The sequence below is a fragment of the Thalassophryne amazonica genome, chromosome 8 (assembly GCF_902500255.1).
Source record: "Thalassophryne amazonica chromosome 8, fThaAma1.1, whole genome shotgun sequence".
NCBI classification, from domain to species: Eukaryota; Metazoa; Chordata; class Actinopteri; order Batrachoidiformes; family Batrachoididae; genus Thalassophryne; species Thalassophryne amazonica.
Genome location: NC_047110.1, coordinates 445987 through 464339, shown reverse-complemented (window position 1 = coordinate 464339; position 18353 = coordinate 445987). Strand labels below are relative to the sequence as shown.

The window sequence follows — 18353 nt, the reverse complement described above, 5'->3', positions numbered from 1 at the left end:
GAAGGAAAGGTGATGTAACACAGTGGGAAACAGACCACTGTCCCAGCTTTTTAGAAACGTGTTACAGGCATCATTTCAAAATGAGCAAATATTTAAACAAAAACAATAAAGTTTATCAGTTTGAACATTAAACATCTCGTCTTTGTGGTGTATTCAATTGAATATAGGTTGAAGAGGATTTGAAAATCATTGTATTCTGTTTTTATTTACATTTTACTCAACGTCCCAACTTCATTGGAATTGGAGTTGTATTTTTTCTGTTGGGGCGCCCAAATTTGTGCACCTGCCTAATGTTGTTTAAATAATTATTGCACACTTTCTGTAATTCCTATAAACTTCATTTCACTTCTCAAATATCACTGTGTTTGTCTGTTATATGATATATTTAACTGAAATTTCTGATCCAGACAACCAATGATTTTATTAAGGAAAATCATGGAAATCGTCAGGGGGGCCCAAATTTTTGCATACAACTGTATCTATGTATATACATAAGCTTGCTGATGATTACACAAAACTTGCATAAACTTTGATTAAAGAATCATAATTTGTCGACTGGACTATTTGTCCCAGCGAGATCTGAGTAAGTGAGAATAGAAGGGGAGAAAGTGTCAAAGTAATAAAAGAAAGAAAGGAAATAAATGGAACGACTAATCATGGCAGACATAGATTAGGAGGGACGAAGGTTACATTATCTGAACAACAAAAATAAGGAAATGGGAGAATCAGCTCAATTATTACTCCAAATTTGTTGACGTTCTAATAAGGTGTCTATGTGCGGGCCACATAAGTTGCAAGTGGTAAGATGGCTGCCAGTTTGCGTCAGCAGCTTGAACGGCGCGTGTGGGCCAACGAGCTGTCCAGTGTTATATTCAGATCAGTGGTTCAAACTGATCCCTGATCCTGGGATGTCATCAATAAACCCAACACCACAGTGTGAGAAACATCTCCACCTCATGTTTTTGATTGGAACAGAATGTAGTGTTCACAATGCATTTGTGTGTATGGAAATAAAAGCTATTAAACGGAGATTATAACCTTATTTCGTCCGCCAAGGACACAATAAAATCATCAGCATTTATTTATTTATTTGTTTGTCTGTCTGTCTGTTAGCAGGATTATGTCAAAACTACTGCACAGGTGACATTTGCACCACAGACAGACATTAGGCCATGGGAGACTCCACTGAATTTTGGAGATGATCCAGATCCAGTTTCTGGATCAAGATTTCCCTTTATACAGGCTTTGAAGTATTACATCGAATCTACTTCACGGATTCTCACCAAATTTTCAAGTCTGTGAAAATTGGGGAGTGACTTTTTATGACAGAGGAGAATGTGATCAAAAATAAATAAATAAATAAATAAAAAACAAGGAAACGGTGACGAAGTGACCAGAGTTGCATAGTTCCTCTTTAATGTTTTAGGTGTGCTTTACCCAAAGCACAAATATTTATTCAAATCAGTCGCTGTTTGAATTTAACAGCAGTGGACTGCACACCTGTCTGGCCTGTTCCTCACGCCTACCTGCTCTCCCAGTGCATGACTGGCTGACAGATTGCTGCCACCAGGAGCATTTCTGATTTTTTTTTTTTTTTTAAGGAACAGGCGCAGTGCATCACCACAGCATGGATCAGCTGACTTTACTTTGAAAGTCTGCAATCCTTTGATCACAGATTGGAAATAAGAACATCTGTTCATTTACACACATGAATGTCTGTTCGTTTGCACACACAGACATGAACATCTGTTTGTGCGCACACACACAACCATGAATGTATGTTTGTTTGCACACACAGACACACAGACATGAATGTCTGTTCATTTGCATGCACACACACACACAGACATGAATGTCTGTTCATTTGCGTGCACATACACACACAGACATGAAGGTCTGTTCATTTGCGTGCACATACACACACAGACATGAAGGTCTGTTCATTTGCGTGCACATACTAAATCAGAAGTGCCTGACTCCGTGGTATAACTCACAAACTCGTAGCTTAAAGCAGATAACCCGTAAGTTGGAGAGGAAATGGCGTCTCACTAATGTAGAAGATCTTCACTTAGCCTGGAAAAAGAGTCTGTTGCTCTATAAAAAAGTCCTCCGTAAAGCTAGGACATCTTTCTACTCATCACTAATTGAAGAAAATAAGAACAACCCCAGGTTTCTTTTCAGCACTGTAGCCAGGCTGACAAAGAGTCAGAGCTCTATTGAGCTGAGTATTCCATTAACTTTAACTAGTAATGACTTCATGACTTTCTTTGCTAACAAAATTTTAACTATTAGAGAAAAAATTACTCATAACCATCCCAAAGACGTATCGTTATCTTTGGCTGCTTTCAGTGATGCCGGTATTTGGTTAGACTCATTCTCTCCGATTGTTCTGTCTGAGTTATTTTCATTAGTTACTTCATCCAAACCATCAACATGTTTATTAGACCCCATTCCTACCAGGCTGCTCAAGGAAGCCCTACCATTATTTAATGCTTCGACCTTAAATATGATCAATCTATCTTTGTTAGTTGGCTATGTACCACAGGCTTTTAAGGTGGCAGTAATTAAACCATTACTTAAAAAGCCATCACTTGACCCAGCTATCTTAGCTAATTATAGGCCAATCTCCAACCTTCCTTTTCTGTTGTGAAAGTGTAGGAACACGGACCCACAACAGGGGGCGCAAATGAACGGACAATGGAGGAAGTCAAATAGCACTTTTACTGTTGTGAAATAAGCACAACAAGCATGACAGATTACAATAGAAAATAATAAAGTCAATTCACAAAGGTGTCATGTGGGCAGGCTCGAAGATAGAAGACGTCTGTCCAAAGCAGAACCGGAACCACACAATTTCCTCCGCCACCGAACCCCGGGAATACTGGAGCCGCCAAGTCCCGAACTCCCAGGTGGCCACTGCCTCCGCTTGTCGGATCTGGTACTGCTGGCGAGGAACAAAAACAGTTAGATGTGGGTGCGTTTGCACCCAGCAACACGGATGGTGAAAAAACCACCTCCACCTCTTGTCCGGAAAATGTGAGTACTTATCAAAAAGGGTTCAATACAGTCTCCAGCTGCAAGTACTCACCAACCACTGTCAAAACACAAGCAACAAAGTCACTGTCTGAAAGACAACACAACGGCTGAGTTCGTTACCTCCTCGGTAGAACGATATCTCGGCAAAGAGGTGGAGATGACGTCTTGCTGATATACCGATGCAGATCAGATGAGTGGTGACAGCTGTCATAGGCGATGAGTGTCAGCTGTCACCCCGGCTGCTCCTGTGAGGCGGCAGTGCCCTCTGGTGCCTGGAGCCCGCACTCCAGACAGGGTGCCCTCTGGTGGTGATGGGCCAGCAGTACCTCCTCTTCAGCGGCCCACACAACAGGACCCCCCCTCAACGGGCGCCTCCTGGCGCCCGACCAGGCTTGTCCGGGTGGCGGCGGTAGAAATCGGCCAGGAGGGCCGGGTCAAGGATGAAGCTCCTCTTCACCCAGGAGCGTTCTTCGGGTCCGTACCCCTCCCAGTCCACCAAATACTGGAAGCCCCGGCCCATCCTACGGACATCTAAGAGCCGGCGCACAGTCCAAGCCGGCTCGCCATCGATGATCCGGGCAGGAGGTGGTGCCGGACTCGGAGTACAGAGGGGTGAGGTGTGATGTGGCTTAATCCGGGACACATGGAAAACGGGATGGATCCGCAGCGAGGCCGGAAGCTGAAGCCTCACCGCGGCTGGACTGATGACCTTGAGGATTTTAAATGGGCCGATGTACCGATCCTGCAGTTTTGGTGAGACCACTTGGAGGGGGATGTCCTTTGTTGACAACCACACTTCCTGCCCTGGCCGATACGCAGGGGCCGGGGTCCGCCGACGGTCTGCATGGGCTTTCGTCCTCATCCGGGCCCTCAGCAAAGCAGAACGGGCGGCACGCCACACCCGACGGCACTTCCGCAGGTGGGCCTGGACCGAGGGCACACCGACCTCTCCCTCAACCACCGGAAACAAGGGAGGCTGGTACCCCAGACACACCTCAAAAGGGGAGAGGCCGGTGGCTGACGACACCTGGCTGTTATGGGCATACTCAATCCAGGCCAAATGGGTACTCCTGGCCGCCGGGTGCGCGGCCGTCACGCAACGCAGGGCCTGTTCCACCTCCTGATTGGCCCGTTCTGCTTGCCCGTTGGTCTGGGGATGATACCCAGATGAGAGACTCACCGTGGCCCCCAGTTCCCGGCAGAAGCTCCTCCAGACTTGCGAGGAGAACTGGGGACCGCGATCGGAGACGATGTCTGTTGGAATCCCATGCAGCCGGACGACGTGGTGGACCAGGAGGTCCGCTGTCTCCTGGGCAGTCGGGAGCTTCGGGAGGGCCACGAAGTGGGCCGCCTTGGAGAATCGGTCCACTATCGTGAGGATGGTGGTGTTGCCCTGGGACGGTGGGAGGCCCGTGACAAAATCCAGGCCGATGTGGGACCAGGGGCGATGAGGCACGGGCAGCGGCTGGAGCAGTCCCGAAGCCCTGCGATGATCAGCCTTGCCCCTGGCGCAGGTGGTGCAGGCCTGGATATAGTCTTGGACGTCGGCCTCTAGGGACGCCCACCAGAAGCGCTGCCGGACAACTGCCATGGTTCTTCGCACCCCTGGATGACAGGAGAGCTTGGAGCCGTGACAGAAGTCCAGGACTGCAGCCCTAGCCTCTGGTGGGACGTAGAGTCTGTTCTTCGGCCCAGTTCCGGGGTCCGGGCTTCGTGCCAGGGCCTCCCGGACGGTTCTCTCTACGTCCCAGGTGAGGGTGGCCACGATAGTGGACTCCGGGATGATGGGTTCCGGTGGATCCGACAACTCCGTTTTGACTTCATCTTCATGTACCCGGGACAAGGCATCCGATCTCTGGTTTTTGGTCCCGGGACGGTAGGTGATCCGGAAGTCAAAACGGCCGAAGAACAGTGACCAGCGGGCTTGCCTGGGGTTCAGCTGCTTGGCGGTCCTGATATACTCCAGGTTCCGGTGGTCAGTGAAAACCGTGAATTGCACGGACGTTCCCTCCAACAGATGTCTCCACTCTTCAAGAGCCTCTTTCACCGCAAGGAGTTCTCGATTGCCGACGTCATAGTTCCGTTCGGCCGGGGTCAACCTGCGGGAAAAATAGGCACACGGGTGAAGGACCTTATCGGTCCTCCCGCTCTGGGAAAGCACAGCTCCTATCCCTGAGTCCGAGGCGTCCACTTCAACCACTAACTGGCGACTAGGATCGGGCTGCACCAGAACGGGTGCAGACGAGAAGTGCCGTTTCAACTCCTTGAACGCAGCATCGCAATGATCCGACCAGGTGAAGGGGGCTTTTGGTGAGGTCAGGGCTGTCAGGGGGCTAACTACCTGACTGTAGCCCTTAATGAACCTCCTGTAGAAATTAGCAAAGCCGAGGAACTGTTGCAGCTTCCTACGGCTGGTGGGTTGGGGCCAGTCTCTCACCGCCACGACCTTGGCCGGATCAGGAGCGACGGAGTTAGGGGAGATGATAAACCCCAGGAAGGACAAAGAAGTGCGGTGGAACTCGCACTTCTCGCCCTTCACAAACAGCCGGTTCTCCAACAACCGCTGCAGGACCTGACGTACATGCCGGACATGGGTCTCAGGATCCGGAGAAAAGATGAGTATATCGTCCAGATATACGAAGACGAATCGGTGCAGGAAATCCCGCAAGACATCATTAACTAATGCTTGGAACGTCGCGGGGGCGTTTGTAAGACCGAACGGCATGACCAGGTACTCAAAGTGACCTAAGAGGGTGTTAAATGCCGTCTTCCACTCGTCTCCCTTCCGGATCCGAACCAGGTGATACGCATTTCTAAGATCTAGCTTGGTGAATATTTGGGCTCCATGCAGGGGCATGAACACTGAATCCAACAAGGGCAATGGGTATCGGTTACGAACCGTGATTTCGTTCAGCCCCCTGTAATCAATGCATGGACGTAGTCCGCCATCCTTTTTCCCCACAAAAAAGAAACCTGCACCCATCGGGGAGGTGGAATTCCGGATCAACCCGGCAGCTAAAGAGTCCCGGATGTAGGTCTCCATTGATTCGCGCTCAGGTCGTGAGAGGTTGTACAGCCTGCTGGACGGAAACTCAACGCCTGGAACCAAATCAATGGCACGATCGTACGGGCGGTGCGGGGGAAGGGTGAGCGCCAGATCCTTGCTGAACACGTCCACAAGGTCATGGTACTCCACCGGCACTGTCCCGAGATTGGGCGGGACTCTGACCTCCTCCTTAGCCTGGGAACCGGGAGGAACCAAGGAACCTAAACATACCCGATGGCAGGTCTCGCTCCACTGAACCACTACCCCGGACGGCCAATCGATCCGGGGATTGTGTTTTAACATCCAGGGGAACCCGAGAATCACGCGGGAGGTGGCAGGAGTCACAAAAAACTCGATCTCCTACCGGTGGTTTCCTGACACCACCAGAGTTACTGGAGGTGTCTTATGTGTGATTAAAGGGAGTAGGGAGCCATCTAGTGCCCGTACTTGCACAGGTGAAGTAAGTGCCACCAGAGGGAGCCCTGCCTCCCTAGCCCATTTGCTGTCTAGCAAATTCCCTTCAGAGCCCGCGTCCACCAGTGCTGGGGCCTGAAGGGTTAAATCATCATAAAGGATTGTAACCGGGAGTCGTGTGGCAAAATGGGTGTGTCCCACGTGAATGTCTTGGCCCACCCCTAGCCCAGTTTCTAGGGGCGGGCGTTGGTGTTTAACCGCTCGGGGCAGTCCCTCACCTGATGCTCTATCGAGCCACAAACAAAGCACGCTCCGCGGACCAGCCTCCTCTGTCTATCCGGTGGTCTAAATGTGGCCCTGCTCGTGTCCATAGCTTCATCAGCAGGGGGAGCTGTAACCACACGGAGCGTAGGGGCCGTGGAGCGTGGGGAGGGCGGAGGTCGGTTGGAGCTGGAAGGGAGAGGGACGGCGTGTGCCCGGCCACGCCCTTCGTCTCGTTCCCGACGGCGTTCTTCTAACCGATTGTCTAATCGTATAACGAGATCAATAAGCCCATCTAAATCCCGCGGTTCGTCCTTAGCCACCAGGTGCTCCTTTAGGACCAACGACAGTCCGTTTACGAAGGCGGCGCGGAGGGCAGTGCTATTCCAGCCGGACCTCGCAGCCGCGATGCGGCGCCCCTGTCTCATTGACAGCAGCACGGCTGAAGCGGTCTCTCCTCTATTTGGGTGATCGAACACTGTTCTGAACTCCCTCACAAACCCATCATATGTCTGAAGGAGCCGTGAATTTTGCTCCCAGAGCGCTGTAGCCCAAGCGCGTGCCTCACCGCGAAGCAGATTTATCACATAAGCTATTTTGCTGGCATCAGTCGCGTACATGACGGGCCGTTGTGCGAAGACGAGCGAACACTGCATAAGAAAGTTCGCGCACGTCTCCACACAACCCCCGTACGGCTCTGGAGGGCTTATGTATGCTTCCGGGGAAGGTGGGAGGGGTCGTTGAACGACCTGTGGAACGTCACTGTTACGCACAGGGTCGACAGGAGGGAGAGCCGCAGCAGCGCCCTGAGGGCGCGCTTCCACCTGCGCGGCGAGAGCCTCCACCCTGAGGTTAAGGAGGACGTTCTGCTCGGTCATTAAATCCAACCGAGCCGTGAAAGCGGTGAGGATTCGCTGCAACTCTCCGATCATTCCTCCTGCGGACGCCTGTGCGCCCTGTTCTTCCATTGGCCGTTCAACAGCCGGTTGACGCCCCTCGGGATCCATGACGTTGGCCGAGATATCCTGTTGTGAAAGTGTAGGAACACGGACCCACAACAGGGGGAGCAAATGAACGGACAATGGAGGAAGTCAAATAGCACTTTTACTGTTGTGAAATAAGCACAACAAGCACGACAGATTACAATAGAAAATAATAAAGTCAATTCACAAAGGTGTCATGTGGGCAGGCTCGAAGATAGAAGACGTCTGTCGAAAGCAGAAGCGGAACCACACGATTTCCTCCGCCACCGAACCCCGGGAATACTGGAGCCGCCAAGTCCCGAACTCCCAGGTGGCCACTGCCTCCGCTTGTCGGATCTGGTACTGCTGGCGAGGAACAAAAACAGTTAGATGTGGGTGCGTTTGCACCCAGCAACACGGATGGGGAAAAAACCACCTCCACCTCTTGTCCGGAAAATGTGAGTACTTATCAAAAAGGGTTCAATACACTCTCCAGGTGCAAGTACTCACCAACCACTGTCAAAACACAAGCAACAAAGTCACTGTCTGAAAGACAACACAACGGCTGAGTTCGTTACCTCCTCGGTAGAACGATATCTCGGCAAAGAGGTGGAGATGACGTCTTGCTGATATACCGATGCAGATCAGATGAGTGGTGACAGCTGTCATAGGCGATGAGTGTCAGCTGTCACCCCGGCTGCTCCTGTGAGGCGGCAGCGCCCTCTGGTGCCTGGAGCCCGCACTCCAGACAGGGTGCCCTCTGGTGGTGATGGGCCAGCAGTACCTCCTCTTCAGCGGCCCACACAACATTTTCTCTCAAAAATTCTTGAAAGGGTAGTTGTAAAACCGCTAACTGATCATCTGCAGAGGAATGGTCTATTTGAAGAGTTTCAGTCAGGTTTTAGAATTCATCACAGTACAGAAACAGCATTAGTGAAGGTTACAAATGATCTTCTTATGGCCTCGGACAGTGGACTCATCTCTGTGCTTGTTCTGTTAGACCTCAGTGCTGCTTTTGATACTGTTGACCATAAAATTTTATTACAGAGATTAGAGCATGCCATAGGTATTAAAGGCACTGCGCTGCGGTGGTTTGAATCATATTTGTCTAATAGATTACAATTTGTTCATGTACATGGGGAATCTTCTTCACAGACTAGGGTTAATTATGGAGTTCCACAAGGTTCTGTGCTAGGACCAATTTTATTCACTTTATACATGCTTCCCTTAGGTAGTATTATTAGACGGTATTGCTTAAATTTTCATTGTTACGCAGATGATACCCAGCTTTATCTATCCATGAAGCCAGAGGACACACACCAATTAGCTAAACTGCAGGATTGTCTTACAGACATAAAGACATGGATGACCTCTAATTTCCTGCTTTTAAACTCATAAAACTGAAGTTATTGTACTTGGCCCCACAAATCTTAGAAACATGGTGTCTAACCAGATCCTTACTCTGGATAGCATTGCCCTGACCTCTATCAATCAATCAATCAATTTTTTTATATAGCGCCAAATCACAACAAACAGTTGCCCCAAGGCGCTTTATATTGTAAGGCAAGGCCATACAATAATTATGTAAAACCCCAACGGTCAAAACGACCCCCTGTGAGCAAGCACTTGGCTACAGTGGGAAGGAAAAACTCCCTTTTAACAGGAAGAAACCTCCAGCAGAACCAGGCTCAGGGAGGGGCAGTCTTCTGCTGGGACTGGTTGGGGCTGAGGGAGAGAACCAGGAAAAAGACATGCTGTGGAGGGGAGCAGAGATCGATCACTAATGATTAAATGCAGAGTGGTGCATACAGAGCAAAAAGAGAAAGAAACAGTGCATCATGGGAACCCCCCAGCAGTCTACGTCTATAGCAGCATAACTAAGGGATGGTTCAGGGTCACCTGATCCAGCCCTAACTATAAGCTTTAGCAAAAAGGAAAGTTTTAAGCCTAATCTTAAAAGTAGAGAGGGTGTCTGTCTCCCTGATCTGAATTGGGAGCTGGTTCCACAGGAGAGGAGCCTGAAAGCTGAATGCTCTGCCTCCCATTCTACTCTTACAAACCCTAGGAACTACAAGTAAGCCTGCAGTCTGAGAGCGAAGCGCTCTATTGGGGTGATATGGTACTACGAGGTTCCTAAGATAAGATGGGACCTGATTATTCAAAACCTTATAAGTAAGAAGAAGAATTTTAAATTCTATTCTAGAATTAACAGGAAGCCAATGAAGAGAGGCCAATATGGGTGAGATATGCTCTCTCCTTCTAGTCTCCGTCAGTACTCTAGCTGCAGCATTTTGAATTAACTGAAGGCTTTTTAGGGAACTTTTAGGACAACCTGATAATAATGAATTACAATAGTCCAGCCTAGAGGAAATAAATGCATGAATTAGTTTTTCAGCATCACTCTGAGACAAGACCTTTCTGATTTTAGAGATATTGCGTAAATGCAAAAAAGCAGTCCTACATATTTGTTTAATATGCGCTTTGAATGACATATCCTGATCAAAAATGACTCCAAGATTTCTCACAGTATTACTAGAGGTCAGGGTAATGCCATCCAGAGTAAGGATCTGGTTAGACACCATGTTTCTAAGATTTGTGGGGCCAAGTACAATAACTTCAGTTTTATCTGAGTTTAAAAGCAGGAAATTAGAGGTCATCCATGTCTTTATGTCTGTAAGACAATCCTGCAGTTTAGCTAATTGGTGTGTGTCCTCTGGCTTCATGGATAGATAAAGCTGGGTATCATCTGCGTAACAATGAAAATTTAAGCAATACCGTCTAATAATACTGCCTAAGGGAAGCATGTATAAAGTGAATAAAATTGGTCCTAGCACAGAACCTTGTGGAACTCCATAATTAACTTTAGTCTGTGAAGAAGATTCCCCATGTACATGAACAAATTGTAATCTATTAGACAAATATGATTCAAACCACCGCAGCGCAGTGCCTTTAATACCTATGGCATGCTCTAATCTCTGTAATAAAATTTTATGGTCAACAGTATCAAAAGCAGCACTGAGGTCTAACAGAACAAGCACAGAGATGAGTCCACTGTCCAAGGCCATAAGAAGATCATTTGTAACCTTCACTAATGCTGTTTCTGTACTATGATGAATTCTAAAACCTGACTGAAACTCTTCAAATAGACCATTCCTCTGCAGATGATCAGTTAGCTGTTTTACAACTACCCTTTCAAGAATTTTTGAGAGAAAAGGAAGGTTGGAGATTGGCCTATAATTAGCTAAGATAGCTGGGTCAAGTGATGGCTTTTTAAGTAATGGTTTAATTACTGCCACCTTAAAAGCCTGTGGTACATAGCCAACTAACAAAGATAGATTGATCATATTTAAGATTGAAGCATTAAATAATGGTAGGGCTTCCTTGAGCAGCCTGGTAGGAATGGGGTCTAATAGACATGTTGATGGTTTGGATGAAGTAACTAATGAAAATAACTCAGACAGAACAATCGGAGAGAAAGAGTCTAACCAAATACAGGCATCACTGAAAGCAGCCAAAGATAACGATACGTCTTTGGGATGGTTATGAGTAATTTTTTCTCTAATAGTTAAAATTTTGTTAGCAAAGAAAGTCATGAAGTCATTACTAGTTAAAGTTAATGGAATACTCAGCTCAATAGAGCTCTGACTCTTTGTCAGCCTGGCTACAGTGCTGAAAAGAAACCTGGGGTTGTTCTTATTTTCTTCAATTAGTGATGAGTAGAAAGATGTCCTAGCTTTACGGAGGGCTTTTTTATAGAGCAACAGACTCTTTTTCCAGGCTAAGTGAAGATCTTCTAAATTAGTGAGACGCCATTTCCTCTCCAACTTACGGGTTATCTGCTTTAAGCTACGAGTTTGTGAGTTATACCACGGAGTCAGGCACTTCTGATTTAAAGCTCTCTTTTTTAGAGGAGCTACAGCATCCAAAGTTGTCTTCAATGAGGATGTAAAACTATTGACGAGATACTCTATCTCACTTACAGAGTTTAGGTAGCTACTCTGCACTGTGTTGGTATATGGCATTAGAGAACATAAAGAAGGAATCATATCCTTAAACCTAGTTACAGCGCTTTCTGAAAGACTTCTAGTGTAATGAAACTTATTCCCCACTGCTGGGTAGTCCATCAGAGTAAATGTAAATGTTATTAAGAAATGATCAGACAGAAGGGAGTTTTCAGGGAATACTGTTAAGTCTTCAATTTCCATACCATAAGTCAGAACAAGATCTAAGATATGATTAAAGTGGTGGGTGGACTCATTTACTTTTTGAGCAAAGCCAATAGAGTCTAATAATAGATTAAATGCAGTGTTGAGGCTGTCATTCTCAGCATCTGTGTGGATGTTAAAATCGCCCACTATAATTATCTTATCTGAGCTAAGCACTAAGTCAGACAAAAGGTCTGAAAATTCACAGAGAAACTCACAGTAACGACCAGGTGGACGATAGATAATAACAAATAAAACTGGTTTTTGGGACTTCCAATTTGGATGGACAAGACTAAGAGTCAAGCTTTCAAATGAATTAAAGCTCTGTCTGGGTTTTTGATTAATTAATAAGCTGGAATGGAAGATTGCTGCTAATCCTCCGCCCCGGCCCGTGCTACGAGCATTCTGACAGTTAGTGTGACTCGGGGGTGTTGACTCATTTAAACTAACATATTCATCCTGCTGTAACCAGGTTTCTGTAAGGCAGAATAAATCAATATGTTGATCAATTATTATATCATTTACCAACAGGGACTTAGAAGAGAGAGACCTAATGTTTAATAGACCACATTTAACTGTTTTAGTCTGTGGTGCAGTTGAAGGTGCTATATTATTGTTTCTTTTTGAATTTTTATGCTTAAATAGATTTTTGCTGGTTATTGGTAGTCTGGGAGCAGGCACCGTCTCTACGGGGATGGGGTAATGAGGGGATGGCAGGGGGAGAGAAGCTGCAGAGAGGTGTGTAAGACTACAACTCTGCTTCCTGGTCCCAACCCTGGATAGTCACGGTTTGGAGGATTTAAGAAAATTGGCCATATTTCTAGAAATGAGAGCTGCTCCATCCAAAGTGGGATGGATGCCGTCTCTCCTAACAAGACCAGGTTTTCCCCAGAAGCTTTGCCAATTATCTATGAAGCCCACCTCATTTTTTGGACACCACTCAGACAGCCAGCAATTCAAGGAGAACATGCGGCTAAACATGTCACTCCCGGTCTGATTGGGGAGGGGCCCAGAGAAAACTACAGAGTCCGACATTGTTTTTGCAAAGTTACACACCGATTTAATGTTAATTTTAGTGACCTCCGATTGGCGTAACCGGGTGTCATTACTGCCGACGTGAATTACAATCTTACCAAATTTACGCTTAGCCTTAGCCAGCAGTTTCAAATTTCCTTCAATGTCGCCTGCTCTGGCCCCCGGAAGACAATTGACTATGGATGCTGGTGTCGCTAACTTCACATTTCGCAAAGCAGAGTCGCCAATAACCAGAGTTTGATCCTCGGCGGGTGTGTCGTCGAGTGGGGAAAAACGGTTAGAGATGTGAACGGGTTGGCGGTGTACACGGGGCTTCTGTTTAGGGCTACGCTTCCTCCTCACAGTCACCCAGTCAGCCTGCTTTCCCGGCTGCTCGGGATCTGCCAGGGGGGAACTAACGGCGGCTAAGCTACCTTGGTCCGCACCGACTACAGGGGCCTGGCTAGCTGTAGAATTTTCCACGGTGCGGAGCCGAGTCTCCAATTCGCCCAGCCTGGCCTCCAAAGCTACGAATAAGATACACTTATTACAAGTACCGTTACTGCTAAAGGAGGCCGAGGAATAACTAAACATTTCACACCCAGAGCAGAAAAGTGCGGGAGAGACAGGAGAAGCCGCCATGCTAAATCGGCTAAGAGCTAGTAGCTACGCTAAGCTAGTGGATTCCTAAAAACACGCAAAGTGAATAATGTGTAAATAATTTAGAGGTGATTCAGCAGAAGGAGTGCTTTAGTTAAGGCATGTAAAGATTACACTGGGAAACAAATCGTAATCTAGATAACTAGATCAATCTAACTGCGCAGATTAAACAGCTAACAGATACAGAAAAACACCGCTGTGCTCCGGAACAGGAAGTGATACAATACCGCAGTGAGAGCCAACCACCAGTAGAGGCATGCTGCAGCTAGAGTACTGACGGGGACTAGAAGGAGAGAGCATATCTCACCCATATTGGCCTCTCTTCATTGGCTTCCTGTTAATTCTAGAATAGAATTTAAAATTCTTCTTCTTACTTATAAGGTTTTGAATAATCAGGTCCCATCTTATCTTAGGGACCTCGTAGTACCATATCACCCCAATAGAGCGCTTCGCTCTCAGACTGCAGGCTTACTTGTAGTTCCTAGGGTTTGTAAGAGTAGATTGGGAGGCAGAGCCTTCAGCTTTCAGGCTCCTCTCCTGTGGAACCAGCTCCCAATTCAGATCAGGGAGACAGACACCCTCTCTACTTTTAAGATTAGGCTTAAAACTTTCCTTTTTGTTAAAGCTTATAGTTAGGGCTGGATCGGGTGACCCTGAACCATCCCTTAGTTATGCTGCTATAGACTTAGACTGCTGGGGGGTTCCCATGATGCACTGTTTCTTTCTCTTTTTGCTCTGTATGCACCACTCTGCATTTAATCATTAGTGATCGATCTCTGCTCCCCTCCACAGCATGTCTTTTTCCTGGTTCTCTCCCTCAGCCCCAACCAGTCCCAGCAGAAGACTGCCCCTCCCTGAGCCTGGTTCTGCTGGAGGTTTCTTCCTGTTAAAAGGGAGTTTTTCCTTCCCACTGTAGCCAAGTGCTTGCCCACAGGGGGTCGTTTTGACCGTTGGGGTTTTACATAATTATTGTATGGCCTTGCCTTACAATATAAAGCGCCTTGGGGCAACTGTTTGTTGTGATTTGGCGCTATATAAAAAAAAATTGATTGATTGAAATTGACATACACACACACAGACATGAAGGTCTGTTCATTTGCGTGCACATACACACACACAGACATGAACATCTGTTCGTTTGCACACACACACACAGACATGAACATCTGTTCGTTTGCGTGCACACAGACATGAACATCTGTTCGTTTGCACACACACACACAGACATGAATGTCTGTTCATTTGCGTGCACACACACAGACATGAATGTCTGTTCATTTGCGTGCACATACACACACACAGACATGAAGGTCTGTTCATTTGCGTGCACACACACAGACATGAACGTCTGTTCATTTGCGTGCACACACACAGACATGAACGTCTGTTCGTTTGCACGCACACACACAGACATGAACGTCTGTTCGTTTGCACGCACACACAGACATGAACATCTGTTCGTTTGCACGCACACACAGACATGAACATCTGTTCGTTTGCACGCACACACAGACATGAACATCTGTTCGTTTGCACGCACACACAGACATGAACATCTGTTCGTTTGCACGCACACACAGACATGAACATCTGTTCGTTTGCACGCACACACAGACATGAACATCTGTTCGTTTGCACGCACACACAGACATGAACATCTGTTCGTTTGCACACACACACACACACACACACACACACACACACACACACACAGACATGAACGTCTGTTCCTGTGCGTTTTTACGGTGTAGTTCTTTGTGTCATTAGATGGTCTTTGCCATTTGATAAAGACATTCATTCACATATATTTGCTTGAAGTGAACATGAGTGCTATTTTTATTTTATCTGGTCATGAGGAAAAGCTCAAAATAATAACACCATGCGGATCACTCGTTTAAAGAAAGCTTTAAGTGTGACCCCACTCGGTTGTAAACGCTCTAAATGTAATCAGGCCCTGTTAGGAAGTTTCCACCTCTGTTTTTTTAAAACAAAGAAGCAGTTTAGTGGTGTGTTTCTCATCTCAAGTGTAAAGAAAATTTGTGGTCGTGAATCGCGAGTTTTTCCTGTATATAAACTGACTGGACTATAAGTCGCAGGACCTCCCAAACTAGTAAAAACGTGACTTATACTCCGGAAAATACGGTATGTGCCGGGGGTGCTGGATGTAACTGGGATTCACCGACATCTGAAGGCAAATGTGGATGCAATCCAGCTTGTTCAGGCATCATAACATCATACTTCCTCATTATTTTGCACAGGTGAGGCACAGTCTCACCTGTCACCATGGAAAGAAAAAAAAAAATAAATAAATAAATAAATAAATTAATTAATTAAACGGTTATATTTATCCTGTTATTTTCCCTGGCAGATCTATGTGCAAGCTGGGGGTGTGCCATGAATCATATGAATGCAGTGTGTGCACACAAACTGAAATTGTCATTTCAGCACTAGAAATACATTCGCGAGTGCACAAATTAGCCATAATTGGATGCTTAAATTAACCAGGAAGGAGTTTCATAAAGAAGACGATATTTATAACACAAAGTAGATATCAATACCTTCAAAACGGAATCAGTTCGAAGAGTTTTATTTACTTCCCACACGAGCTTTTCTTCTAATAAAATTCGACCACAAAATGCTTTTTTCAAATTTCAGAGGTTTCACCCACAATAACTGTTTACCACAGATATGCCAAATTGACATATTTCATAGCCTGTATAGCTGACATTAAGGAGCCAAGAAATGGAGGCTCGCAATAGTCAATGTCCATAGTTTGAGCCTACATAAACTTCACAGTTTAGTGTCAATGTCTGTTGTTTGACTATAGTCCAAGTCTGGGTGTCCATGACAACTGCCACAGAAAATTTCAGGCCTCTAAGTCCATTATTTGCTGAGATATTCTACCTTGAACATGGCTCCAGAAATAACGGCCATAATTTTTGCCTAAAAACCAGCAGACCCCATGCACACTAAATTGGCCATATCTCAGAAACTACTTGGCCTACAGGCCTCAAACCTCAGATTTGTTATTCTGAATAGTCTGGGAATATTTGATTAATATTTAAAGAAAATCTGAGACAAAGTGAGTGAGGCCCCTTAAATATTTGTTGAATTGACATGGAATGAACCCCCTTTAAGTCTGTTCTGCTTGAGGTTTCTTCCTTAGAGGGAGCTTTTTCTTACCACTGTCGCCTGTGTTCTTGCTCTGGGGGTTGGTAAGGTTAGACCTTACTTGTGCAAAGTGCCTTGAGGCAACTTTGTTGTGATTTGGCGGTATATAAATGAAAATAAATTGAAAAAAATTTAAATTGAACACAAGTATCACAGAATGAAGTAGAGGAAAAAAAATGGTAAACAAATGTGCAACCATTAAGCTGTCCGCCTTATGTCCACTCAAAGTGTTGAGTGCACACAAAACCTTTCAACTAGGGTGACCAAAAACTGGGATACTCAACACGGCAATGAGATACTTAAATGATACTCAAAGCCGGTCAATTTAATGGCCTAATGAAAAACAATGAAAACCAGGACCTTGTCATCACTTACTAAAGAACAACCCAGGACGGCCAGGACAGGATGTGAAAACAGGACATTTGGCTACCCTACTTTCAACAGACTTGCTGGAGATCAAGTGACAAGGAACACAAGTAAGGAATGAAAAAAGGACTTTTACAGGACAAAAGCCAACAAAAATGGATATCCAAAATTCATATCAGTTCCTCAGATGTTTCCTTGATTCGTCATGTGTGACATGCGCTTAACTTTCAGATAGGGGAATTTGGGTGTTTTTGTTAATAACTTTCAGGGGCATCAAAAACCCAACGCTGACGCTCATCATGAAATCAACAGAAATCTTTTGGCTCATTTTCTCAGGGATCCGGCTTCAGTTTTATAATCTGCCACCTACAAACACATTTATTTCTGGAGCCTCTTCACAGACTCACTTGTGGAACTGGCTCTTGTGTCTCTGGCTGTTTGGAGTGTTGTGGAATCCCACAGTGTACACGGGAATGTGAGCCATCTTCTTGCAGGGAATCTTTATCTGGATCACAAGAAAAAGGCACAACAAGAGCAACACAATCAGAACAAGCAACAAAACTGTTTTCTGATGGGACACAGATCATCTGAGTCTTCAGGTATTTCCACACCTGAACCTTCAGACATGCATTCAAACTGTCTTTGTTTTTAACACTTTGATTGCAGTTATGCGAGTGCACTAAATACGTTTGCACAGTTTCATGCATAGGCTCTTGAACACTTGCAAATATTCGGTTTGTTGATGTGTGCTTGCTGTCAGTTCCATGGGTACCGCAGTCTGAATTAGCTGAGTAAAACGTACAGTTCAGTTCATTTTACTGCTGTTCAAACAGCAAGAGAAGTTTCAGTTTAATGTCTAAATGTCCAAATCTACAGTAATGATTTCACACTGTAAAGGAACTGAGACCATGGTGCGATCGGTTCCAAACCAAGACCACGTCTTTCCCAATGTTTGGAATATTTATCAAATCCCTGGTTGTTACTAACCATTAGAATCATAATATTAATGGTGTTTATTCTTTACATTTCAAGCACAAAAATTAAATATAGCCGCAAGTGGCAATTGATGGGGTCCAAGAACCATTTGTGCAATTCAACCCACGAATACAATGCATCCAGGAAGTATTCACAGTGCTGCTACTTTTTAATGTTACAGCCTTATTTCAAAACAGATAAATTTCATTTGTTTCCTCAAAGTTCTACACACGATATCCCATA

General features: G+C 45.9%; 1 protein-coding gene across 1 annotated transcript in view; it reads right to left on the bottom strand.

The window, feature by feature from the left end:
- The window catches only part of spire2 (spire-type actin nucleation factor 2), a 245752-nt gene that overhangs the window by 10282 nt on the left and 217117 nt on the right, over positions 1-18353 (bottom strand). Inside the window, exon 14 of the mRNA XM_034175653.1 lies at positions 17543-17640. Within this exon, the coding sequence (XP_034031544.1) occupies positions 17543-17640 (98 nt within the window). The remainder of the gene's footprint in view (positions 1-17542; positions 17641-18353) is intronic.